This window comes from Chiloscyllium plagiosum, chromosome 3, assembly GCF_004010195.1.
Source record: "Chiloscyllium plagiosum isolate BGI_BamShark_2017 chromosome 3, ASM401019v2, whole genome shotgun sequence".
NCBI classification, from domain to species: domain Eukaryota; kingdom Metazoa; phylum Chordata; class Chondrichthyes; order Orectolobiformes; family Hemiscylliidae; genus Chiloscyllium; species Chiloscyllium plagiosum.
The window spans coordinates 17,919,262-17,946,807 of NC_057712.1; the positions used below are offsets into that span (position 1 = coordinate 17,919,262).

At 38.3% G+C, this 27,546-nt stretch overlaps 1 protein-coding gene across 1 annotated transcript in view; it reads right to left on the reverse strand.

Moving 5' to 3' along the window:
• Positions 1–9,154: 9,154 nt before the first annotated feature.
• taf1b (TATA box binding protein (Tbp)-associated factor, RNA polymerase I, B) overlaps positions 9,155–27,546 on the reverse strand; it is a 94,103-nt gene continuing 75,711 nt past the window's right edge. The window contains exons 12-15 of the mRNA XM_043678043.1: positions 23,194–23,284; positions 22,078–22,148; positions 19,176–19,401; positions 9,155–10,280 (exon numbers count right to left, since the gene is read on the reverse strand). Coding sequence (XP_043533978.1) covers positions 10,085–10,280; positions 19,176–19,401; positions 22,078–22,148; positions 23,194–23,284 — 584 coding nt within the window. The 3' untranslated portion in view covers positions 9,155–10,084. The remainder of the gene's footprint in view (positions 10,281–19,175; positions 19,402–22,077; positions 22,149–23,193; positions 23,285–27,546) is intronic.

Genomic DNA, 27,546 nt, shown 5'->3' on the forward strand with positions numbered 1-27,546 from the left:
AAGGATATCCCATCATTACTTAGTTGGCTTTCCCCATGGCCAGGAGCTGTTAACTGAACTGTGATTGACTTTTGCTTAGTTTCACTTCTTAAAAAATTATTATGTAAGACTTATAACATTAATGTAAGCACCGCTGTAGGATTTATAAAACGTTTCACTGTACTTTTCATATAAAAGTATATGTGACAGTAAATTTCTATTCTAATTGGCAGATTAAAGACTGCATTCAACCAGCCCAGGCTAGGAAAGCATCTATTTTTAGTTGTTATTCCGTAGTTGTGCAGCACTTGCTGAACAACCTTGAGCGTGCTAATAGCTACACTTACAACCAATTTTAGATAATCAAGTAAAATTATAAAGTGGCACATCAACATATAGTGAAATAAAGTAAATTTGGAGAACTAAGTGTAGCAAAACTGGAATGTTATCTTATGTTATTTGTCCTGGGCATCTAATTGATTGAAATCAATGAGGTATTGCAGATACAGAATTGGTGTTGGCTTGAGGGGCTTTTGTGGATAGGTGCAGTAGTTCACTGGGGAAGACCAAAATAGAGTCTGCAGGTGCTGGGGAAAATATAAACACTACTGCTGTTAGGCGGTAGTGTGGAGGAGAAAAAGAAAAAAAAAAGCAGTCTGCATATTAAGTTATCATCCCTCTCTTGTATTGTATTATGGCCCTTTCTTTTAGAAAGCAGGTTTATTCAGCATTGCAATGGATGCTATTACAGCTGCCTAAATTGATAATTCCACTGATTAGATTCATGAATTTTTACTTCACATCTTCAAACAAAGTAAACAGATTTGAAAGTCACCTTATTTTTTCAAGACTATTAACCAATTTGTTAACTTGTCACCAGTTGTCCCTCGATTCAGGGATGGCCTTGATTCAGGGTTGTGAGTTTGTGCCAGGAATCTTCACACAACTGACTCAGACCAAATTTCCTCCTGTAGATCTTTGGGCACATATGACAGAATGCCCCATGAAGTTGTGGGATCCAGAATGCAGGATTGGCTTCATTTTCTTTCCTTGTCTGCCTCATTATTAAGATATTTGGACTCATAAGTTTTTACCATTTCTAACAACTAGTAGAAAGCTCCTCCTAATCATTAATGTCAAAGTTGCCATTCTTCATGGAGTAGAATGCTGCTTTTTTAAAATCATTTCCTGGAAAATTTGCCATTTGAGAATTGAGAAAAACAAACTAACCAAACTCCCCCTGGTGGGGGAGTTATATTTCAGTCATCTAATGTTGAGTCCATTGCAGTTGACTTTGTAGTTTTACCTGAGTGCCTATGGAGCTTATAGTGTAAGGTAACAGATCTGAAGGATTTAGCGTTCATTTTACATTAATGTTACACAGTCTTTGGATGAAGACGGTCGAGATCTTTTTAAATTGCCAAGAGTAGCAGATGTATATTGTACAACACCTGATAGTCCAAGGCAATTATGCTAGCAAGTTAATATAAGTTGTGCCTATTGCTATCATGCAATAAAATACATTGTTATGTAAGATTAGAGTGGTACTGGATAAGCACAGCAGGTCAGGCAGCACCCAAGGAGCAGGAAAATCAACGTTTCGGGCAAAAGTCCTTCATTAGGAATGCTGACTCTAATCTCCAGCATCTTCAGTACCCACGTCTGCCACATTGTTATGTAAGCCAAGTGCCTCTTCTGTTTAGACTCACCAGCGGTCTATCCTCTTATTAATAATTAGATAGGGTCTAGACTGAGCATAGCGAGAGGATTGATGGGCTGTGAATTATCCAAATCAGAACATAACTTCATAAAGGATGCTAGCATTTGTTCTACAACCCTCCCATTGAATCCAAAGTATGTAGCAGAGGCATTGTTGATGGAATTTTCCAAGTAATCTTATGAGTCACTGACGCACAGTCCAGGTCTTACTGTGGGGATTTTTTTGTTGGTTTCCTGTGTTCTTAATTGTCTGTACATTTTAGGAAGGTGAAGCTGTTGCAGCTGATCCAGTCTGAGATCTCCTTGTCAATGGTAGAATTTTGAAGGAGGCGTGTGCCGAAGTATGGAAGAATTCCAGTGTCTCTCCTTCAACACATATGGGAGGTGCAATATTTGCAACTCTGAGTCTGGGTTAGAACACAGAACATAGTAACCTCAAGTCCCTCAGACTTTCCTCATAAGACCTTCCCTCCATACCTTCCCTCATAAGACCTTCCCTCCAGGCAATATCCTATTAAATCATCTCTGAACCCTTTCCAAAGCTTCCACATCCTTCCTACAATGTGGGGACCAGAACTGTACGCAATACTCCAAGTGCAGCCGCATCAGAGTTTTGTATGGCTACAATAGGACTTTGTGGCTCTGAAACTCAGTCCCTCTACCAATAAAAGCTAATACATCGTATGCCTTCTTAACAACCCTATCAACCTGGATGGCAACTTTCAGGAATCAATGTACATGGGTTAATATATTGACAACATTCAAGGACAAATCATGTCTCTTAATCACAGAAATGGTTAACAAATTACAACAACACTGCAATCATCTGCATAAGTATGTACCTGTCAGGCAGGGAGAAAAGGGTTGTGTGAGGGAGCCGTGGTTTAATAAGGAATTGGAATCCCTTGTTAAAGGGAAGAGGGCGGCCTATGTAAAGATGAGGCATGAAGGTTCAATTGGGGCGATTGAGAGTTATAAGGTAGCCAGGAAGGATCTGAAGAGAGAGCTAAGAGCAGCAAGGAGGGGTCATGAAAAGTCCTTAGTTGGTAGGATTAGGGAAAACCCAAAGGATTTCTATAGGTATGTCAGGAATAAAAGAATGACTATTAAAATGGGACCATTGCTGTTTGTCATTTTTATAAATGACCTGGAGGAGGGGCTAGAAGGTTGGGTGAGCAAGTTTGCGGATGATACGAAAGTCGGTGGAGTTGTTGACAGTGAGGAAGGATGTCGCAGGTTACAGTGGGATATGGATAAACTGCAGAGCTGGGCAGAAAGGTGGCAAATGGAGTTCAATGTAGGTAAGTGTGAGGTGATTCACTTTGGTAAGAGTAACAAAAAGATGGGGTACTGGGCTAATGGTCGGATACTTGGCAGTGTGGATGAGCAGAGGGATCAGAGAAGGTTTACCAGGATGTTGCCTGGTATGGTAGGAAGATCGTATGAGGAAAGGCTGAGGCACTTGGGGCTGTTTTCATTGGAGAAAAGAAGGTTTGGGGTGACTTGATAGAGGTGTACAAGATGATAAGGGGTTTAGATAGGGTTGACTATGAGAACCTTTTTCCATGTATGGAGTCAGCTGTTACGAGGGGGCATAGCTTTAAATTAAGGGGTGGTAGGTATAGGACAGATGTTAGGGGTAGATTCTTTACTCAGCGAGTCGTGAGTTCATGGAATGCCCTGCCAGTAGCAGTGGTGGTCTCTCCCTTTTTATGGGCATCTAAAGGGGCATTGGATAGGTATATGGAGGATAGTGGGCTAGTGTAGGTTAGGTGGGCTTGGATCAGCGCAACATCGAGGGCCAAAGGGCCTGTACTGCGCTGTATTTTTCTATGTTCTAGATCATATATGCCTATAGCAGTTATTCTAGTTTTGAGACAGAGTTAAGAGGAAAGAGTTTTTCATTTAGATGGCATTTGATACTCACACTGGAGGGCATTTGATCATTGAGGATTATATATGCGATTGTTTTAGATCTTCCACTAGAGATATTTGCTGTCATATCATTATGAGGCAGTTGTAGGATTGTGAAGAATTTTCTTGGATTCTTCAGCATAATCAAATTTACTGAATCAAATGTTCTTTTCAAATTGACAAATACAAATTAAGAGTTCTGGTTATTGATCTCAACATTTTTCCTGGACTTGTCTGGTAAGAAAGAATTTGGTCGTGGTTCCTCTGGAAGGTCTAAAGTCAGACAGAAATTGGTTGGAGCTACATCTGAAATTCTTCACTTTGGTTGCGCTGCTTTGGTGTTGAGATATTGATTATCTCTTAGACTTCTGTTTTTTGTGATGTCTCTGTGTAGGGCAGATGTTCATTACCAACAAAACATGTTGACGAGCTGTCAAATAGGAATCCATTCCCAGGTATCACTTAGATCTTGGACACAAGCAATGTTATATTCCAGGTGCTGCCAGTGCTCCAATCAGTTTGTAAAATATTCTCCAATCATATAAAAGTATACAGCACCTTCCAAACCAACACTTACATCTTGACAAGAGCAGCAGATGTATAGGAACAGCATCTGCAAGTTCCCTCCAAGCCACTTTCCATCCTGACTTGGAAATGTATCACCATTCCTTTACTTTCACTGGGTCTAAATCCTGGAACTGCATCCCCATCAGCATTGTAGGTCTACCTACAGCATGTGGACTATACTGGCTCAAGAAGGCAACTTACTACCTCCTTCTCAAGGGTAGTTAGGGATGGGCAATAAATGTTGGCCAGCCAGCAATGGCCATGTCCAACAAGAGAATTAAAAAAATAAGTCTGCTGGGATACTTTTTGTTAAAAATTCTCTCTCCATATTCTCATTGCCTTTTTCTAATACATTTACTGCATATTTATTACAAGCATTATTTGAGGGGATATAAAATTACAGCCTGTCATTTTGTCCATTCATTTATCCTTTAATCTCTGTGCCGCAATTTTGCTTTATTTATTACAGACTTTACTCCTAATTCTACCTGCCCACCACAGTATCCTGAAGGCGTTAATTGCACGCTGTAAGATTAGTGGACGGAATCTGTGCCTCTACAATGAAATTTCCATTCCATTGTGCCTGTGTTACAAGGAATACTTTGGACATCTAATCGCGAATAGCAACTCGACAATTTTCATATTCATGAGGGACATGAAGCATATATTCCAGCAAGACAAAAATCACAAATATAGCAATACTCTAAAAGGCAACAAAATTTGTTAACACTCATCAAACAGAGGGCTTTATTTGCTCACATATATCTGCAGGTTGGAAGATGTCCATATATTCAAAGACAGTGCACATGATCAGGTAACCAGACCAATAGGATGCCTAAAGCTCTATTTCAAGGATACATGCAAGTATCACATTAAAGTCTCAGAAATTAATGAAAATTTCTGGGCATCAGTAGCTGATCGCAGAGGAAAATGGCAACATGGCCTTTGGGCTGGTGTGTACTATCAATGATCAGTGACTACAACAGCTTGGCAAGGTGCACTGACACTGGAAACAACAACTCACTTTGGCCAGCTAGTAACTTCATGTGCAGCACTTTGGGCACAACCTGCTTCTCAGGAATTAGCCACTTTCAGCCATCAGCATGATCTGCCCGCAGACATGGATCCTTTTGCTGTATGTCCATTTCATTTTGTAAATGGAAGGATGCTAATATGACTAAAGGAAAGTGGCAGGGCTGAAAGGATCGACAGCAATTTGAATGTTGGATAGGGTCAAATCATATCTTGAGGCTGGTTCATTCCTAACCTGACCATTACACATTGAGGTGAGATACTGCATTTTGGAAGAGCAAATCAGAGCAGGACTCATACACTTAATGGTAAGGTCCCAGGGAGTGTTGCTGAACAAAGAGACCATGGAGTACAGGTTCATTGTTCGTTGAAAGCAGAGTCTAAGATAGGATAACGAAGAAGGCTTTTATTGGTCAGAGTAATGAGTATAGGAATTGGGAGGTCATGCTGCGGCTATACATGACATTGGTTAGGCCACTTTTGGAATATTGCATGCAATTCTGGTATCCCTCCTATAGGAAGAATGTTGTGAAACTTGAAAGGGTTCAGAAAAGATTCCCAAGGATGTTGCCAGTGAGCGACATGAGCTATACGGAGAAGCTGAATAGGCTGGGGCTATTTTCTCTGGAGCTTCGGAGGCTGATGGCTGACCTTATACAGGTTTATAAAATCATGAGGAGCATAGTTAGGGTAAATAGACAAGGTATTTTCCCTGGGGTGGCAGAGTCCAAAACTAGAGGGCATAGGTTTAGGGTGAGAGGGGAAAGGGACCTAAGGAGCAACGTTTTCACGCAGAAGGTGGTGCGTATATGGAATGAGCTGTCAGAGGAAGTGGTGGAGGCTGGTACAATGACAAAATTTAAAAGTCACCTGGATGGGTATATGAATAGGAAGGGTTGAGGGGGATATGGACCAAATACTGGCAAATGGTACTAGATTTATTTAGGATATCTGGTCAGCATGGATGAGTTGGACCAAAGGGTCTGTTTTTATGCTGTACATCTCTATGACTCTGAGGTGCAGCCATAGGCACCAATCACCTGCAAAGACTGGATAGATCAATAAAATCTTTACTCTAATCAGTACTAGTGAAATAGCTGGACAAAGAATAAGTTGCAACAAAAATGCATATTTTAACATTCAGTGGTAACTAGAAACTGCACTGCGCCTACCTGAGAAATGAAAGTACAAGATTTAATTAAAAAGCATTCCCGAACTATAAAACAGATGAATTTTCTGTGCAGCTAGTTCAAAAACAACTAAAAATTTGGATCATATTCACACTGACACAACTAGAAAAGCTAAATATTTGTATATTCAAATATTGTAAAATGGAGGAAATAAACATGCTAGACAGTGCAATACAAATTCTTTAAATGCACCATAAAATTTGAATAGACCTGTGAGCAACACTGACTGCGGTCAGTATCTAGACAAGTGGCACCCATGTATTTTAAGAAAGAGTATGCCAGCAGATTTAGTTCTTTAAAACCTCTCATAAGTCAGCAATTCTTTGGCACGAATGTATACGTGGTACATCAGCACATGTTCTATATACCTAATATCAGCATATCATTCAATCGTTCTGAATGAATGAAGAATTTTTAGAAAAGTAGTTGAAAATATTGATCCTGAGGAACCAAGTAGAGCCAGCAAATAAAAAAAATGATCATATTGACTTAGTCATAGAGATGTACAGTAATGGAAACAGACCCTTCGGCCCAACTCGTCCATGCCGACCAGATTTCCCAACCCAATCTAGACCCACCTGCCAGCACCTAGCCCATATCCTCCAAATCCTTCCTATTCATATACCTATCCAGATGCCTTTTAAGTGTTGCAATTGTACAAGCCTCCACCACTTCCTCTGACAGCCAATTCCACACAGGCACCACCCTCTGTGTGAAAAAGTTGCCCCTTCGGTCTCTTATATCTTTCCTCTCTCACCCTAAACCTATGCCCTCTAGTTCTGGACTCCCCCACTCCAGGGAAAAAACCTTGTCTGTGTACCTTATACATACTCCTCATAGGTTTTATAAACCTCCATAATATTCTTGGGATTTAGATTTACTGGCTCTCAATCACAATGTTTTGTCTATTGTGACAGGAAAGAGGGCAAGAAAAACATGCCATAAGAAATTCTAAAAGGATACAGTAAAAAATAAAATCTCTGGTTTAGATAATGCTGCAACAATTTAAAAATAAACATCAGAAATGTAAAATACTATTATGTCATGAGACTGCACTACCAGATCCTGGACATGTGCACACAGCTATAATTATCATACACCAAAAATATGCAAAGTGCAACGAATATCAAGAATGATTTCAAGTATTTGGAGGATTTGAGATATGAGGAAAAAAAGTTCAACACTACAGACCAGAGAGTTGCTTAAGGGGATGATTTAACTGAACATAAAACATCAATATAAATCTTGATTACTTCAAATTAAAGTAGAACAATAAGATCAGAAATTGTTAAACATAAAGTACCAAAAAACATCAGAAATCTTGGGGTACAATGGTGGCTCAGTGGTTAGCACTGCTGCCTCACAGCCCCAGGGACCCAGGTTCAATCCGACCCTTGGGTGACTGTCTGCATGGAGTTTGCACCTTCTCCCCATGTTTGTGTGGGTTTCCACTGAGTACTCCAGTTTTCTCCTACAGTCCAAAGATGTGTAGGTTAGATGGATTGGCCATGGGAAATGCAGCACATTGGGGTAGGAGTTGTCTGGGTGGGTTGCTCCCCAGAGAGCGAGAGTGGACTTGTTGGGGTGAATGGCCTGCTCCCATGCTGTAGGGATTCTATAGAAATGATCAAAACCAGTCCAAAATCAATCCAGGGAAATTATCAACAAATCAAGACTGCACTGCCAGATTTCAACAGATACGTAATCCATTGCGAAGGCAGTCTCAGGGAATGAGGTAGTAAGGAATGGGATGTGTTAAATTTGATGTTTACAAACATGAAGTGCCATACAGTGCCAGATTGCAGATAGATGATAATAGACAAATGAATCAGGATTAAAAAATATTGAGATATTGCTCATTCAATATTTTGCACATTCATAGTCAATTCTAAAAATATAACCCCCTGGTTATGAAATAGAAAATTCAATGAAAAGTTAAAATATATTTAACATGGTTCATTAAGTGACAGAGGGGACATGAAGGGTCGAATAGCCAACTCCCATCTCCTTTCTGAATATATCACTGAAAAATTTGCATCGACTACCACAAGAAACGGAAGGTGGTGCCCAAGATAAATGAAGTTCCACTCCACTTCAGATTAATTCAAAGCCTCGTATTTGATAAGGGCATCTATTTAAAAACCAAAATAAGTTTGTTATTGAGTGGTTCATCCACCTGTCCCTTCCCTTCCCCATCTCCTTCCTTGAATGATATTAGTTTAAAATAATCTTTTGAAATGTTTAACAATATTGATCAGAGGGCGACTAGAAAAGGTGATAGAATTGTTAGAGACTTGATACAAGACAGCAATTGAAATCAATGTTAAAAGTAGCTAATGTCAAAGCCAGCAATGAGAAAAACATAGCTCAGTTGAAGTGTTATAAAATCAATAACTTTACTGAATAAATTCCATTATTATATTTCACAGAAATATTTAAGTATTGCTGAAAAAATGACACTTGAAATTTTTGTTTTGCATCCAACACAACAGTTCACTTGATTAGATTAGATTCCCTCCAGTGTGGAAACAGGCCATTCAGCCCAACAAGTCCACACCGACCCTCTGAAGAGCAACTCACCCATACCCATTCCCCTACATTTACCCCTGACTAATGCACCTAACACTACAGGCAATTTAGCATGGCCAATTCACCTAATCTGCACATCTTTGGACTGTGGGAGGAAACTAGAGCACCTAAGGGAAACCCATGCAGACATGGGGAGAACGTGCAAACTCCACACAGACAGTTGCCCGAGGCTGGAATCAAATCTGTGACCCTGGTGCTGTGAGACAGCAGTGCTAATCACTGAGCCATCGTGCCACCCCACTTGTTTCAACTCATTCGTGATTGTCATTCATTGTTTCTTTTCTCAGAGCAATGCCTTGACAAATAGGAGTCTACCTGCTCATTTCAAGAGTTGAACAAAGCCTGGCAGTGAACTGTCAATCAGCAGCAGTTGATGCATTCTTCAATGTAACACCACTACCAAAGTTCACTTGCCAATTAATTTGCATTCTCCTTTCATGCCACTTTTTTTTGATATTCTTGTGCATTATGCTGGTGCAAGATGAAAAGCTTCAACAAAATATCTTTTTCAGCAGTACTGAAATAATATACTATCAAACAAATATAAATATTAAAGATTAAGTTCTTCAACATACATTATGAAAGTGTTGACATAATTATAACTGAGTCAAACATCAATATTCCATCTTGGCACAAAAATACAAAAAATGTAGTAGAATTTGTATACCAATGCATTTTTATCAGACTGGTTTCATAAAGACATATTCATTATGACTATTAATATTGTGTAATGATGTAATTCACTTTGGAAAACAGGTTTGAAATGTGAGCTCCTTACCCCAAACAGCCAAAATAAGTGTAACAGAAACTTCACTGACACTAAACACAACAAATTTAAAATAAGCTTACTGAAACAATCTCACTAAAGTTGATGTTGCACATTGTAAAGCTACATTTGGTTATTCCTATTTGCCTATTTTTACTCCGAGAGTAAATATTATTTGAATAACTAGAGCAACACTTTTAAATCAGCTTTATAAAAATTATTTTGATACAAGTTGAACGACAGTGAAAACAATGCACCAGTCAAACAGTATCAATTTCAGATTCCAGTATTGTTTGTGCCATGTCATCTTCTCTCCTTGTAGAACCCATTATGATTTAGTTTTCTTACATTTTCTTCTTGGCTTCAATTCATCTCGTAAATTAAAGAGTCTATGTTCCAACTGACACACCTCCAAATGTAACATGGAGAATTCCACTCCAAGCAGGAAGGAGAACAATTGTAGGATGAACAGATAACTTCCTGGAAAATACTTTTCTTCAGACTTTGTTAAATGTCCACAGTATCTAACAAGGAGGAAAATATGCAGTCTTTAAAAACAGATAATTCAAAGCGTAGAAGGGCAACACTTTACTTCAATATCAGAATGACCTTCATCCCAATTGCCCCACCACCCATAAACAAGCCATCTCTACTATATCAGAGCATCCTTTGTCTTTGAGGAAAGACTGAGGAGAAAGTGAGGTCTGCAGATGCTAGAGATCAGAGCTGGAAATGTGTTGCTGGAAAAGCGCAGCAGGTCAGGCAGCATCCAGGGAACAGGAGAATCGACATTTCGGGCATAAGCCCTTCTTCAGGAAGTTGGTAGTCTTTGAGGAAAGACTACCAACTTAAATCACTGGCTGATTTGAAACAGAAAATAATATTTATCTTGGAACCCTTCCAATTAGCAAAGAAGGCAGACTGGTACCCTGTTAATTTCTTCTAGATCTATAACTACATCCGTCTGGTTAAATAAGACATTTCAAATGCATCTCATAAAAAGTAGCATTTATTGTGTGAACCTCTCAGTTTATACAAATAAAATGGGATGATTCAAATCCCAATGTTTGTTCTGTGATTTTGGTAAATCACCATTCTGAAACAAAATTTCAACATTTGTATTCTAAACTCAGGACTGCTGTTGACAGTCCTTCAGATTCATTGTCACTGGCTTCCCTATAATTGGATTCTAATGAACAGATGTTTACTTTTATTGTCTATAACTGATTAAATAACAGCATGGCCCAAGGTAATGGCAGATGCAAATCACTACGTGTTTTGTGGTACAGTTACTGCTTGAATGTACAGAATATCATAATAAATCTTACATTCATTCAAAGTAATTCCAGGTATAAAGGAAAAGAAGTAGATCATTCAGCAACCACCCCTCCCCCGGTTTATTCAACCACTCAATTTAATTCAATCCATGTCTTAACTCCATTTACCACCTTTGTCTTATATCCTTGATACTTTAAATTTAACTATTACCTATCAACCTCAGCCTTGAGAATGTGAACTGATGTAATATCTACTGTCTTTGAGATAGTCCATTCTAGATTTCAATTAATGTTTGGTGTGAATTATAGAGTTATAGATACGTACAGCATGGAAACATACCCTTCCGTCCAAACCGACCAGATATGCCAACCCAATCTAGTTCCACCTGCCAGCGCCCGGCCCATATGCCTCCAAACCCTCCCTATTCATATACCCATCCAAATGCCTTTTAAATGTTGCAACTGTACCAGCTCATTCCACATGTACCACCCTCTGCGTGAAAAAGCTGTCCCTTAGGTCTCGTTTATATCTTTCCCCTCTCACGCTAAACCTATGTTCTCTAGTTCTGGACTCCCCAACTCCAGAGAAACGACTTTGCTTATTTACCCTCTCCATGCCCCTCAATTTTGTAAACCTCTATAAGGTCACCCCTCAGCCTCTGATGCTCCAGGTAAAACAGCCCCAGCCCGTTCAGCCTCTCCCTATAGTTCAAATCCTCCAACTCTGTGGGAAGCTAGAGAAGTGATTGCTGGGCCTCTTGCTGAGATATTTGTTTCATCAATAGTCACAGGTGAGGTGCCGAATTGCTGATTTTACTGCAAAATGACCCAGCTTTAATTATAAGCTTAAATGTCTTATTTGTGTATTGCACTGTCAATCCAATCAAATTCTTTAATAATTTTAAACACTTAATTCAAATTACCTCCCAACATTAAGGGATTAAAAATCAAGCTGCCTCATTATTCTGACAAGAAAAAAAACTGCAGATAATGGAAATGCAAAAAAAAAACATTCTGGGAATGCTCTGGGAATTAATGTCTCAGGTCTGTTTCTCTACAAATGTGCTGGATGTGGTGAGCACGAATGGTATTTTCTGTTGTTATTTTATGTATCATGCCTCATTAGTCTATGTTCCTCTATAACTGTATAACTTGCCCTAAATACAAAACTTGATCTGTAAAACTGCTGCACATCTCTCTTTTCTGTCATTAATATTTCATGATTGTGTTTATTCTATACAAACAGGAATAAAACATTCACTCTGTAGGAGCACATCCTTTATGGACAACCCTTTCCCTAGCTTTCTTTAACTAGGTATATGTTGATTTATCAAACCATTATCTCTTTTTACAGACCTCACATAAAACTGAGCAAGATCTTTTATTTCTTGTCTCTCTCTCTCTCTCTCTCTCTATGACGCAGACTCTTTCTAGCAGTTTACCAGCAGGACTGCTTGTCTCCCGAGTTTTCACTGCACATGTATGACTGGGAAAATATTTTCCAGTCCCCTATATAAATAGGTCCAACAATGAATGAGCTTGGGATAATTCAATTGACACTTAGTGCATCATTTAGATGTGCAAATAGCTACAATTCACATTGGTCTGTCTTGCTTCAATGCGTATCCTTCTTTCTCACTCTGGCTGCTTTGCAAGCTAGATTTAATTTAAAAAGGAGAAAAATGTTCATATAAATCTTATTAAAGTCCTTCACTGTCAAAATAAATGATATATCAAACCACTATACTCTTCAGAATATTTTGAAACCAATACACAAATAATTGATTTAAAAATGCATGTCAATGGAATAAAAATTAAAGTAGATGTGAAAGAGAAAAATAAGGGGAAAACTTAAAAAATTATACATTCAGGTGTGGTTTGAAAAGGAAGGCATCGTAAACCTGAATGGAAAGGCATGTTTTTTTTTAGAAAAGATAGACTATGACCAGAAGCTGCCATTGATATTTAGGCTTAAAACTAAACTTACTTCAATTACAGCCACTTTCCCCCACAAAGTTGTGCTTGAATGCATTTGCTTAATTGAATTTATACATAAAAACATGTACTTTATTAACCTGAGCTCTGCAGCATTGTCAGGACTATGATTTTGGATCTAGACCCACAATTGCTATGTTCCTGCTGCACATTGAATTGTAATCAATTAGGAATTATATTAAAGATATAATTAAATATATAAAATTTGTTTAAGTAATGAGCTTTAAAGAACTATTCAGCTACTGAATTTATATTACAGACCAACTCTTAATCAAATGAGTTTTGTTTCATTGGTGTTTCTGATGCTTGGAACTTTGCTATTCATATTGCAGGGCAGACAGTGCAGCAGAAACACAAAAAGAGATACATTTTATGATATCCATTTCTAACTACTTATGCCCTACTGCAAATACCAGAAAAGACTGATTCAACCAAGCAAATGGGAAGCCACACTGCTGACCATTAATAGAAAGCTGATACCCAGCCCAGTAGTAATGAGAAAAGTAAAATGATTGGCCACTTTTGATAGTTTGACACTTTATTAAGTTTCCTGCAAATAATTATTTTTAAAATTTGAGGAAAAATAAGTTAACATAGTGTCAATCTCTTAAAAAGCATTTTGCAGTTTTGCATGATCACATGAACATGAGATAATCTCAAATAATTTGCTTAAATTAATTTCACTTGGCTTTATACCACAAGATTTGCATTAATGCAAATCTGAAGATCTCATCCAAAACATGCAGTATAACGGTCTATCGTAGACAAGCAGGAGGCTGGAAGAATAGAGCAAGTCAGGCAGCATCAGGAGATGGAGAAGTCAATATTTCGGATGTAATCCTTCTTCAGGACTGGGGGGCTGGGGGACTATGAGATTGGAGGCAGTGGAGGGGAGAGCACCAGAGGCAATGAGGGCACAGACATTGAGAGTGAGGTATAACAGCCTATCAGCAGCAAATACTCGAATGTTTTCCAAAGATGCACCTTTGACAGCACTGGATATTCAAACAAGATATTAAAATCAAATTTATCAGCATTTGTCAGAAGAATATGGATTCATAAAATTACACTTAAAATCCATTACACAGTCACATGGACCTAAACATATGTTCATGTTCCACTTGAGCCTTCTCCATTTTTTCTCATCTAAATCTACAACAACCCTCTATTTCCTTCTGCTGCATATGCTTAACTAATTTCTCTTAGTAGGTTCATCAGTCTTGCTGTTTTTTAAATAGTGCTGATAATAATAAAGAAGGCTGACACCATCCAGGGCAAAGCAACCCATCTGATTGGAATCACACCAAAAACAAAATCACTCTTTCCATCACCATCAAGATGCAAAAGCAACAATGTATATCAGATGCAGAAATTCACCAAATCTATTTAGACAGTACTTTCCAAAACCACAAACATTGCCATCTAGAAGGATAACAGCACCAGACACATGGGAAGTTACCTGAAAATTCCCAAGTCACCTAGCATTCCAACACTCCTTCAGTGTTGGGTCAAAATCCTGGAACTCCCTCACAAGTCCAAGTGTAAACTTTGATATTATGGTCCCAGGATCCTTGTGGATTTAAATAACAATAACTACCCTGTAATGTGCTTGTCTTGAAGCTAGCTAGCAATCCATTTTGCCCCCTGTCCCCGTCTCTTCATTCTCTGATCTTATGAGCATATCTATTGTAGGCACCTTACTGAAGGGCTTTTGAAAATTCAGATCAACCATATCCACTACATGTAGATTCTGTTACCTCCTCAAAAAAACTCAGCAAAGTTGGTCAAGCAAGATTTACTTCTTTAAAATACAAGTTGATTGCTCATTATTTTTGATTCTAGATGGTCTTCTATTCTGCCCTTTAGGAGGGGTTTTAGTATCTTTCCAATCAGACAGATTAGTTTGTAATCTCCCAGACATGTTTTGTGTCTCTTCTCAATAAGGAATTTCATTAGCTATCTGCCAGTAATGTGGCAATACATCCTTTTTCCTGATGAATTATTATCTACATGTAGGAAGGCCTTTGATATCCCTCACCAAGATTATTTTAAAGCATATGGATGCAATCCATGCAGCATTTTATTCTCTTCATACTTAGAGTCACAGAGATGTACAGCATTGAAAGAGACCCTTCGGTCAACTTGTCCATTACGACCAGATATCCCAACCCAATCTAGTCCCACCTGCCAGCACCCGGGCCATATGCCTCCAGACCCTTCCTATTCATATAGGAGAAAGTGAGGACTGCAGATGCTGGAGATCAGAGCTTAAAAATGTGTTGCTGGAAAAGTGCAGCAGATCAGGCAGCATCAGGAAGAAGGGCTTATGCCCGAAACGTCAATTCTCCTGTTCCTTTGATACTGCCTGACCTGCTGCGCTTTTCCAGCAACACATTTTTAAGCCCTTCCTATTCATATACCCATCCAAATGGCTTTTAAATGTTGCAACTGTACCAGCCTCCACCACTTCCTCTGGCAGCTCATTCCATACACGTTCCACCATCTTTGTGAAAAAGTTGCCCCTTCGGTCTCTTTTATATCTTTCCTCTCTCACCCTAATCCTATGCCCTCTAGTTCTGGACTCCCCGACTCCAGGGAAAAGACTTTGCCTATTTATCCTATCCATGCCCTTCATAATTTTGTAAACCTCTATAAGGTCTCCCTTCAGCCTCTGATGCTCCAAGGAAAACAGCCCCAGCCTGTTGTGCCTCTCCTTATAGCTCAAATCCTCCAACCCTGGCAACATCCTTGTAAATCTTTTCTGAACCCTTTCAAGTTTCACAACATCTTTCCGATAGGAAGGAGACCAGAAGTGCACGCAATATTCCAATAGTGGCCTAACCAATGTCCTGTGCAGCCGCAACATGACTTCCCAACTCCTGTACACAATACTCTGACCAATAAAAGAAAGCATACCAAACACCTTCTTCACTATCCTATCTACCTGCGACTCCACTTTCAAGGAGCTATGAACCTGCACTCCAAGGTCTCTTTGTTCAGCAACACTCCCTCAGACCTTACCATTAAGTATAGAAGATTTGCTTTTCCAAAATGCAGCACTTCGCATTTATCTGCCACTTCTCTACCCATTCGCCTATCTGATCAAGATCCTGTTGTAATCTGAGGTAACCTTCTTCGCTGTCCACTACACCTCCAATTTTGGTGTCATCTGCAAACTTACTACATGTACATCTTATGCTCTGCCCTCATTAATCCTCTTTGTTACTTCTTCAAAAAACTCAAACCAAATTTGTGAGACATTATTTCCCATGCACAAAGCCATGTTGACTATCCCTAATCAGTCCTTACTTGTTCAGTTTATTCAGCCATCTTTTATTTCTTAATTTTAAGTGCACTTATCTCATGTCTACCTCTTATTGGTAAAGTCTAAAACAAAATAATTATTTAACATTTTTCCCATTTCTCTTGCATACATGTTAGTATCCTCATTCACTCAAATGTTTGTTCTATCACAGCCTTCTTTTTAAATTGAAGTACCTATAAAAAAGTTACTATTTTATGCTGTTTGATCATTTCTTTTCATAGTTTCTCTTTGCTTTCCAAATTGAATTCTTTTCTACTCATTCTGAATGTCCTTTTTTCACATACTCTTCCACCATTCATGTGCTTAATGTATAACCCATTTCTAGCCCTCAAATCTTTACTGATTATGGAGTCTTAATTGAGTCGTGTTTATTTATTCCTTTCTTTTAGCAGAAGACAATTTTTCTGTGTCTGCAGAACACAGTTTTAAATTTTCCCATTGTTGTTCTATGCTGCTTTTTGGCAATATTGTTGCTCATCCCTAATTGTCCAGCAAGCAGTTAAGAGTCAACCACACAGCTATAGGTTTGGCATCACATGCAGGCCAGACCAGATATAGATGACAGATTTCCCTCGTAAAAGGACATTAGTGACCCAGATGGGATTTTCCAATAATTAACAATGATTTCATTCATGGTCATTACACTCTTAATTCCAGATTATTTTTATTGAATTCAAATTCCATCATCTGCCACGGAGGGATTTGAACTGGGGTCCTCAGAACATTAGTTGAGGTTAGTAGTGGTCTAGCAAAAATACCATTAGGCCATTTTCTCCCCAGATCTTAGATCTAGTTATGGTGAATCATCCCTTGTTGGCCTTTTTACACTCAATTAGAAAGGAATCTTGTATTCATTGTAGAGACTCCATTCCTTGATCCCCTTTACTGCCTCTTTCGTCCAATAAATACTAAGGTTATTTAAATCCCCCATGGTTACTATTCAATGACTTTACACAGTTCTCTAATTTGGTTGCTGCTTGTTGCTTCTACCACTTCAATTCCATTATTAGGACTGTGATTGATCCAGTTTTTTCCACCCTGACCATACAGATTCTATTTGTCTTGTTGATAGTTGTGTCCCTTTTGTTTTCTGTTGTTATCCTTAATACAAAAGATACTCCTCCTCCCACTTTCCTTTTGTATCCTTTTTAAATATGTTATAACTTAGCTCTAAAGAAATCAGGACTGGGATATCCTATGTGTCAGCTATCCCTACTATGATACTCCCAACATGTGATTTCTCCAGCTCTCTTATTTTATTATGGAAACTAAACATTGCTATGCAGATAGTTTAACTTGTTCTAGCTTGTTTCTTCTTAATTTATGTTTACTAAATTTTTAAAGTCCTGTTATGTAACTTTATTTATTCCTTTGTCATCAATGATTTATTCTCTTCTGTGCTTCCCTGCCCTGTATTGTTTACATTTAGGCTACTTAAAATTCTGGTTGATCCTTTGGAAACCTTTGTTTCAATTGTTGTCTCGTCTCCCCCCCCCCACCCCCCCCACCCCTCCTCCACTCCCACTGAGTTCCAAGGACACTATCATGACAGCGATCAAATACTGTATTGCCTTTAGGGAAGGCAAATTGCTAATCTTATCAAGTTACAACCGTTACTCCAGAGACACAGCAATGTGGTAGACTCTGAATTGCCCTCTGCTATAGTCTCAGCTCAACAGCAATCAGGATGGGCAAGAAATGCTGGCTTTGCCAATGATACCCATGTACTATGAAAAAATATAGAACAATACCATTGATGTATTTCAGGAGTTACATAAACATTTTTTTTAACAATCCTTTAGTTAACCTTACAAGGAGGAATTAGGACGCTAAAACTAATCCAACTGTGAAATCAAAACAAGCATGAGCTGAAATTTATAATGTAAATAGAGGAATTGCATTGAACTTGGCAGTGGAAATGCAAATGAGAACCAGAACACAAGTGCAAACAAAACACTAGTTCAACAGAAGAAATAAATGTAAAAACCTACATTCACATTCATTATACTCCAATAAAGGATGTTACATGATATTTATTATACATTTAACACATAGTCCAACTCTACTCACTTTATTCCTTAATATGGTACAGCTATAATGTACTTTATGGTGTAGAAACAGCTGCTTTTAAATTTACTCAATTTTGTTTTAGTGCAAAATGTCTGTACAAAACAACGCTGGAGTACTTAGGAAATATCTGTATTCTGTGATGTGTGTAATTTTAGTATTCCTTGCACTACCACCTGGAAAAATCTAGCTCATTTAGAATGTACCTGTATAACAAAACCCTTGTAATATAACACTATGTTTACTTTTTATCCGCCATACAACCAAGGCATAGACAAGACATTCAGTAACTAACATTAAATTCAAGCATAGGGATATATTATAAAATACAAAAATATAGGTCACTTCTACTGACATTCATTACAGGATGTTTGCCAAGTGTAAAAGTATTTAAAAAAAGACTTGCTTTAACAATGCCTTTCATGAAACCAAGGCATGTCAAAATGCTTCACAGCCAAACAAATTCTCTTGGAGTGCAATCACCGCAGTAATGCAAGTATAATGTACTAAACATGGCAATCAATTTGAACACAGTAAGCTCCCACAAACAATAATTATAATAATGACCAGTTATTCTGCTTTTGTGAAAAGACAATAGAATATTGAGAACCTTTTCATTATGAACTTATCAAATATTAATGCCCTTTTCTACACAGAAAATTTACTTACTTAAATCTGGAAAGTGCAAGAAATTCAGGAAACTCGGAATTCTTAAATAGAAATTAAGCTTTCTTTGAATAAAAACAAATACTTACTTTTCTTGGCAAATATTTAGACAACTGACCCAGTAGCGATCATTGACAGTTCTGATCCTTTTACTTTTTTCATAATCATATGCTTTTAGGCTGTCTTCACGAAAGCACAGTCTCTCTAAGCTGCCTTCATTCCAATTGAATTTGAAACTGGAAGGTTTTTCCTTTTCCATTATTTGATGGGAACCAGCGAGTCTAACAAATTGCTTCTTAAGACTGTGGATCATACCTAAAAATTAAACATTTTACTTTTTAAACTATGAGTCTAATATTCCAGATTCCGTGATAAATCCTGACTACAATCCTTTTTTTCTTCAAGTTAAGGAATATTAATCCCGATTTCAGACACCTTAGCACTGATTTTAGCCCGGAGCCAAGTTCTGTTGCAGGGGATGGTGGGTAGTGTGGGTCAGGTTGTCGCTGCTGTGAGGAAGAAAACCCTGGAAAAAATATTTCCTGAATATCCTGTGAACTAGAAACAGAGCTCCTTTTTTCTTTTCTATAGGTTTATTGCACCTATGGGAAGCCTGATTGTAAGGCTGATGGACTTTTGAGCTACTTCACATGGCTAAAGTCCATGAAAACAAGAAGGTGTGATGAAAGCTTAAAAATTGAAAGGATTGGTCCAGTTTGGAGTGGGGAAATTCTGACTGCAGATGAGGGAGACCCAAGCAGATTAGGAGTAAGGAGATATGTTGGGTGGATTGTTGGGATGGAGCAACACTCCTGTTCCTGATGGCCACAAGCAATGTTGCTTATGAATATAGCCCACTCACCCCTTTAAGCTGCTGAGTTTCCCAAAATCCATCCACCTGTGCTTAATACTGTGTCTCAATATTAATACACACTGTTTCATCCCACTTCCTACAAGCATAATGGTGGCTGCCTTGGGTCCAACCTCTGTCAAAACCAAAAATGATTACGTCTGTAGTATGTTCAACTTCTTGTATTTTTCTCTTCGTATTTTAACCCTTGACACAAACCCACAAACCATTTTTAGGGGGGGGGGGGGAATTAACATGCACTCCTTGCTCCAGTTTCAAGCATGGCCAAGTCAACACTTCCCTCACTGGACAGTAAGTAAATAGATCACATGACATAGCACCAAGCCACAGGCAGCAAAAGGCTTCTTCTTCAGTCGTGATGAGCAAAGTCAGGGCACTAGTGGGACCACTTTAAATTACTTCAATTTGGGAATATTTTTTCTTTACTAATGGCCAATGAACCTTGTTAGAAAGTATGCATGTGGATATCAGTTATGGAATACAGGTGCAGAGGGTCCAAGAGCCCTCCACAGTCAAAATTGTACCCTTCCAGGTTCTTGCAAGCTGTCATCGCCCAGCAAGATATCAGATAGAAGTTTTGTTTTACAAATCAATATAAAATACAAGGGCAAGGGATTAATGTGGAAAGCTGTGTATATTAAAGAATAGAGACAAGATAGAGGAGGAAAATATTAATGCAAAAAAATGAGGAGTAGAGAATGGCAGGAAGGTACAGATAGAAAGAAACCTAGGAATATATTAATAATCAAGATTCAACTTTAAAACAGGTAACAAAAAGACAAACTAAATGTTCTGTATCTGGATGCATTAAGCATTCATAAAGTAAACAAGCTGATAGCTCACATTGAAATAAATAAATAGCATCTGACATCCTGTCTCCATAAGGAATTTCAGAATGACAAGGATTGGGCAAAGATTTGGCAGGAGTCTAATGTGGGAAAATGTAAAGTTGTTTACTTCAACAAGAAAGAATAAAAAGACAGAGTATTGCTTAAATGAAGAACAATTGTCAAATTCTGAAATCCAGAAGGATTTAAATTGTGTGGCGCACAACTGAAAGCATTAGTATGTAGGTTCAGCTTGCAATCAAGGAGGCTAATGGAATGCTATCCTTTATTATGAGAGGAATTGAACATAAAAGGTAAGGATTATATTCTTCAGTCATACAGGACTGGGTGACAATACCTCAAATACTTTGTGCAGTTTTGGTTTCCCTTACTTAAAGGATGGATGTTAATGCACTGGAGGCATTTCAGATGAGATTTACTACATTGATGCCTGGAATGAGTGAGTTGTCTTTTGAGGAAAGGTTGGACAAGCTGAGCTAATTTTCACTGAAGTCTAGAAATGTGAAGGGTACTTGACTGGTGCGTGCAAGATCCTGAATGGTCTGGACATGCTGGACATGGAAGGGAGATTTCCTCTTGTGGGTCAGTCCAGAACAAGGGGGCACTGTTTGAATTTTTGGTTGCCTTTTCAAGATGGAGATGAGAATAATTTTTTTCTCTTAGAGTTGAGAAACTTTGGAACTCTGCATCAGGAGGCAGTAAAATGAATATTTTTTTAAGAGAGGGATGGATAGATTTTTGGTAGGCAGGGGAATTTTTGGTAGGCAAGGGTTTCTCGGAGCAGATGAGAATATGGAATTCGAAACTAATAGATTGGCCATAATTTGATTGATTAGCGAATCAGGTTTGAGGGGTCATATGATCTTCTTTTCTGTATTTATTTCTTTTGCATGTATTTTGTATGTAAGAGTTAGCACCTTCACAAGAGGAGTAAACTTGGAGCAATATCAAACAACTGTTTTGACAACTCTTAACTTAGCCCCAAACTCTGTAAGACATACCTTATTAGAATTGCTTATGCTTATTCACTTCTCCAAGTCACCACAATTGAGGGCTGAATGGAAGTGTTGATTGTGGCAGATAGTTAGTTTTATATTCTGGATTTGCCCCTATCTTTGGAAGCCATTACAACCCAACTCTATAATCTCCTTCAGTCCCAAAACACCCCAAGATCCTGCATTCATCTCATGCATCTAAAGTTACAGAAAAAGCTTCACTTTTCAAAAACAAAACTTTACAATAAGTACACAACCTAAAAAAAAATCTACTTACGTTTCTTTTTGTAGATCACCGATTTGTCTTTTACAGAAAAGAATAATGGCTTTTCACATTTCCACAAATGCCTGTGAAATGTTTTAGTAGTACATTTTCAACACACGTTATAAATTTATTTCATAACAGTATTTATCCTATTAGGAAATCTACCAACATCATGCGTCACCATTCTTCCTCATTAATTTGTAAGTAACCATCAGGAAATGCATTTCTGCTGGACAGTGTTAATACTACTCACTTATTTCCCGTTGGAACATGAAGCACTCTGTCAGTCAGATATCTTCTATTTACATATAAATATAAAATCTAACAACAAATAATTTAACAAGATACGAAAGCTATGCTTTTAAAGCTCATCCTTTGTGGAAAACAATCACTTGGCAATTCAATAGTCAGTCAAAACCGATACATAACTTCTCATTCTCTGATGAGATAGTTTGAAATTAAAGACTTACACTGCCAAAACTGACGGTTATTGTTTATCATTACTTAAGTGGAATTTTATAAAGTTAATCTTTTCCTTAGGCAAAATCTTATAAAGAAAAAACTCAACATTGTGAGTTGCAACTTGAAATCACCTTTTGGATCATGGGTCAATATAACTCAAAGCCAAAACAGGGCTTTGTTGAATCAATGACCTCAACATTGAGTTGAATACTTTCAGATCGTAATCACTGCTCCCATTTCTTTCAGCGAGCAGCTTGCGTAATGCTTTCGCTCTGAGCATTTATACCTCCTCTTGTCTCATCTTAAAACAGATAATGCAGTCATCTTGAGATTCCCTCCGAAACACTCTCACTACTGGTTTCTTGCTTCACTATTTTCCTCCTAGCTGCTTAAATAAGTTGTAAACTCATGTTTTCCAAGAGGTTTTGGGTGACCTCACTAATTCTTCCCACTGCAGCTAGACAGAGATATTTTCAATTTTACGTAGAAAGTCTACTTTTCTGGTCAATCTTTTGAGCTGACCTTTGCTAGGGATCCCAACTTTTAACTGAGCTGTGTGATATTTACAATCAGAGTGGTATTACTGCATTTTATAAATATTCTGTAATTGGTAAATAAAAGATACAACATACCGTAAACCTTATGTAAAAGTAATCATAACTTTACCTGGCTGCTTGGTCTTCCGCTTCCTTTTCACGTTCGTCCAAACTGTTTCTCATTACTGTGTACCATTTTTTGAATTGAAATACCTTAATGCCTAACAATACAAATCAGAGAAAAAGTTTAACGCAGGTGGATATGTGAAATAGAATCCTACCCTCTTTCAGACTTGCCAGGATTGGCTCTGAACGTCTCCTGATTTTATTTTAAATTACTATGATTCTTCTAATTTTAGAAATTATGTAATTTACACACTTTAAGGACAAAGTATGGAAATAAGTTGGTAAAAATCAATATAAAACATTTCCCATTCCAATAATATGTGCAAACAATTTTAAAATTTGTCATTTTGGCTGAATTACCAATGATTTATTTTACAACAGATGTTACTTCACTGGAGATGCTTGCTCATCAGCACTGATCCCCTGGGCTTCAATCCATTTTGGCTGATCATGAGTTGACAAAGTTAACTTAAAGTTTGGGCAAGAACATAAAAGTATGAGGACTTCACTATTTGGCTACTTGCTCTACCATTCAAGTGAGATCATACCTGATTCAATCATGGCCTTAATTCTATTTCTCCATTTATCCCACAAGTTTTGACTCCCTTGTCAATTAAAAATGCGTCAAACTCAGCCCTAAGTATGTTAAATGACTGAGCCCCCACTGCTAGCTAAGTAAGAATTTCAAACACTAACAACCTTCAGAGAGAGAAAAAAAGTTCTTTATCTCAATCTTAAAACAGGAGACCTGCAATTTTGAATCAGTTGTTGCCAGACTTATATTCCCGCTGAGGGAATACTCTTTTCTGTCAAGTCCCCTCACAATTTTATGTTTCATTAAAATCACCTCTCATTTTTCTGAACTCTAGTGCATATAGGGCCAATATCCTCAAGCTTTTCTCATAACAAATCCCTCGTCCCATAAAACAGCCTGGTAAACCTTCTTTGATGCAAGTATGTCGTTCCTTCAGTTAGGTGAGGTAAGTTGAAAATAGTACTTCAGATGTGGTATTACCAATTCCTTGCACAGTACTAGCAAGACTTGCGTAATTTTATACTCCATTCCTGATGCAGAGTCAAATATTTTGTTTGCATTCATAATCACTTGTTATATCTGTCTGATGACAATTTGCAATTCAGACGCAAGGACACCAGGATCTTTCTGCATCCATGTCGATAATATTTTGTTTTTCTATATTTGCAACCTAAATTAACAATTTCATTTTCTCACATTATATTCCATCTGACAAATTCTTGCTTGCTTACTTAACCCACCTATATGCCTTTGCAGACTGTGACCTCCTTTCACACCCAACTTTATATGGTCAGCACATTTGGCTACAGTTCAATCCTTCATCTAAGTCGTTAATATAGCGATCGTTAACGCCCCTGCACTGACCCCTGTGGAACTCCACTAGCTTTCTTTTGTTTATGTGTGGAATATGGGCATCACTGAACTAACTCCACAAAGTCACCCTTTATTTACACATGCGTAGTACAGGACACTGATCTAACTAGCTCAGTGCCAGCTCCTAGAGTGAACAGAACCCCGACGCTCCTGTTTATATTTGTAAGCCAGGAATTCTTGACTGGACCAAGTTAACAGCTTCAAATCAGGGAACTCAATTCTATGAGATCCACCTGGCTGACAGTGTTAAAATCACTACACCCTGGAGTATTTGTTGCCTATTTCTAGTTGCCCTTGTTTAATCAGGTCATTTCTAAGGGCAATTAAGAGTCACCCATCTTGCTATAGATCTGGAGTTACATGTAGGCCACACTAATGTAGGCCAGACCAGGGGAGGATGGCAAATTCCCTTCCCTAAAGGACAGTGATCCAGATGGGTTTCTAAAATAATTGGCAGTGGTTATGTGGTTATTAATAGATTAGTTTTAATTCGATTTTTATGGAGTTCAAATTTCACCATCTACTATGATGGAATTTGAGCCCCCTTTGGATTACATGATATTATCACCACCTCTTTCAGTTTGTCAAATTGAAAATGCCCCATTCAAACTGACCCTTTGTTTGCTGTTAATTAGCCATGCTGTGTCAATGCTAATATCTCATCCTCAATATCACAAGTTCTCATCTCATATAGCTAACCTCTTGAGGCACTTCAGCGAAATCCTTTTGGAAATCCAAGTGCACTGCATCAACTGGTTCCCTTTCATCCACTCGGTTATATTCTCAAAGAAATCTAATAATTTTGTCAAACACAATCTCCCTTTTTAAAATCACATTGATTCTGCCTGATTGATTTATGATTTTCTAGGTGTCCAATACGACTTCTTTAATAATGAGTTCTAGTACTTTTCCAATGACGGATGTTCGACAACTGGCCACTAATTTCCTGCTTTCTTGAATAGAGTGTCTATATTAGTAGTTTTCAAATCTGCTACCACACTTCCAAATTCTAATGAATTCAGAAAATTACAACCAATCCATCATCTCTGAAGCCACTTTTAAGACTTGAGTGCAAGGCGTCATTCCAAGTGACCTTGTCAGTTTTGAGTTCCATTCGTATTCCATTACTTTTTCTCCGGTGATAGCTATAGGTTCCTCCCCCCATCCCTTTTAATGGCCCCTTGATTTTCTGATATTCCTCTGATTGTTTTTGTGTGTCTTTAAGTGGCCAATTTATAATTAAGCAACTCCATGTGTTCCTTTTTCATTGTGTTTGTTAATAAACAAAGCCAACATTTACTTCCCATGGAGAAATAACTAGAGGACAAATCACCATAAGAATATGTGGCGTTTACCATTGCAGAAAAGACTAATGCACAAAGATAATTCAAGATCGAATCACAATTACGAGACAACATTCTCTAGACTAGATGACTGCTGGATGCACTGGAGCTAAAAAGGACTGTCCAGGAGATCAGAGCTGAAAATGTGTTGCTGGAAAAGCGCAGCAGGTCAAGCATCCAAGGAGCAGGAGAATCAATGTTTCGGGCATGAGCCCTTCTTCAGGAAGGGCTTCAGTGAACCTGCTGCGCTTTTCCAGCAACACATTTTCAGCTCTGATCTCCAGCATCTGCAGTCCTCACTTTCTCCTGTCCAGGAGATCACAAAGGTTGTGACAAATTTTGCAATTCTCTTGAATCCAAAGAAAGATTCGCTATAATGCCTACTGAGAGTAAATGTTTCTTTGCAGGGTAGCACAGTTCTCATCTAACTGTGTTCCATTTTGGCAGCCCTCACCAAAGCAAACACATATCTATTGCATATGTTAGATATATCTCAATCACAGCAAGCAATATACATGCTCCTACCGGAGATGGAAAAATAACATAACACTTGTACCAAGGCCCCATATGTTCACAGAACAAAGTCTGTCTTTCATCTTTAAGTACATTGACTCACTCATGGTCCTAATTAATATCAATAATATGGAAAAGACTTTCCCCATCTTACTGCCCAGTCCGCAAGCACAATTCAAGTCAAGAACCAGGATGAAATATTGCTTTGAGTGAAAAAAACAAAGAGATGCCAACGAAACTGCATGCATGCTTTCCTCAGCAAGCAGCATTTAACCAAAACACACTGGCTTTAGAAAATGTGTATATGAATGTATATGTCCCAAGTACTAAGCCACTTACAATCCCACACTGCCTTGGATGAAGCAGCGATGAGTTGCCTTCTTGAACTGCTACAATCCTCGTGGTTTAGGGATACCCACACTGTTGTTAAGAGGAGAGTTCCAGGATTTTAACCCAATGACAGTGAAGGAATGACAACACTGTTCCAAATCAGGATAGTTTACAGCTTAGAGGGACACTTGCCAGTGGTGGTGTTTCAATATATCTGCTATCCATGACTTCCAGTTGATAGAGATCATGGGTTTAGATGGTACTGTCTAGGGAGACATGACATGTTGCTGTAGTGCACCTTGTAGATAGTCTACTACTGTCGCTATACATTGGTAGTGCAGAAATTGAATGGTCATGGACAGGAGTGCAAATTAAGCTGTCTGCTTGATCCTGGATGGTGTTGAGGTTTGTTGGAGCTGCACTCATCCAGTTATGGAGAGTATTCCATCACAATCTTGACTTGGCTTTACGGATGCTGGACAGGCTTTGCAAAGTCGGGTGGCCAGCAGTCCTAGCCTCTGACCTGCTCTTGTAGCCGCAGAATGCAGCTAAACCAATTAAGTTTCTTGTCAATGATATTACCAGGATGTTGATGGTGGAGAATTTAGTGATAGTAATGACACTGAAAGTCAAGGGACGATGGTTACATTTACATTTGTTGGAGATGAGTAAAAGGGTGAACATCAACATTATAATAAATTTGGCTATTGGAAAAGGCTGGAAGAGGAGAGAGAAGTGGCAAATCCTTTTCATTAAACTGGAA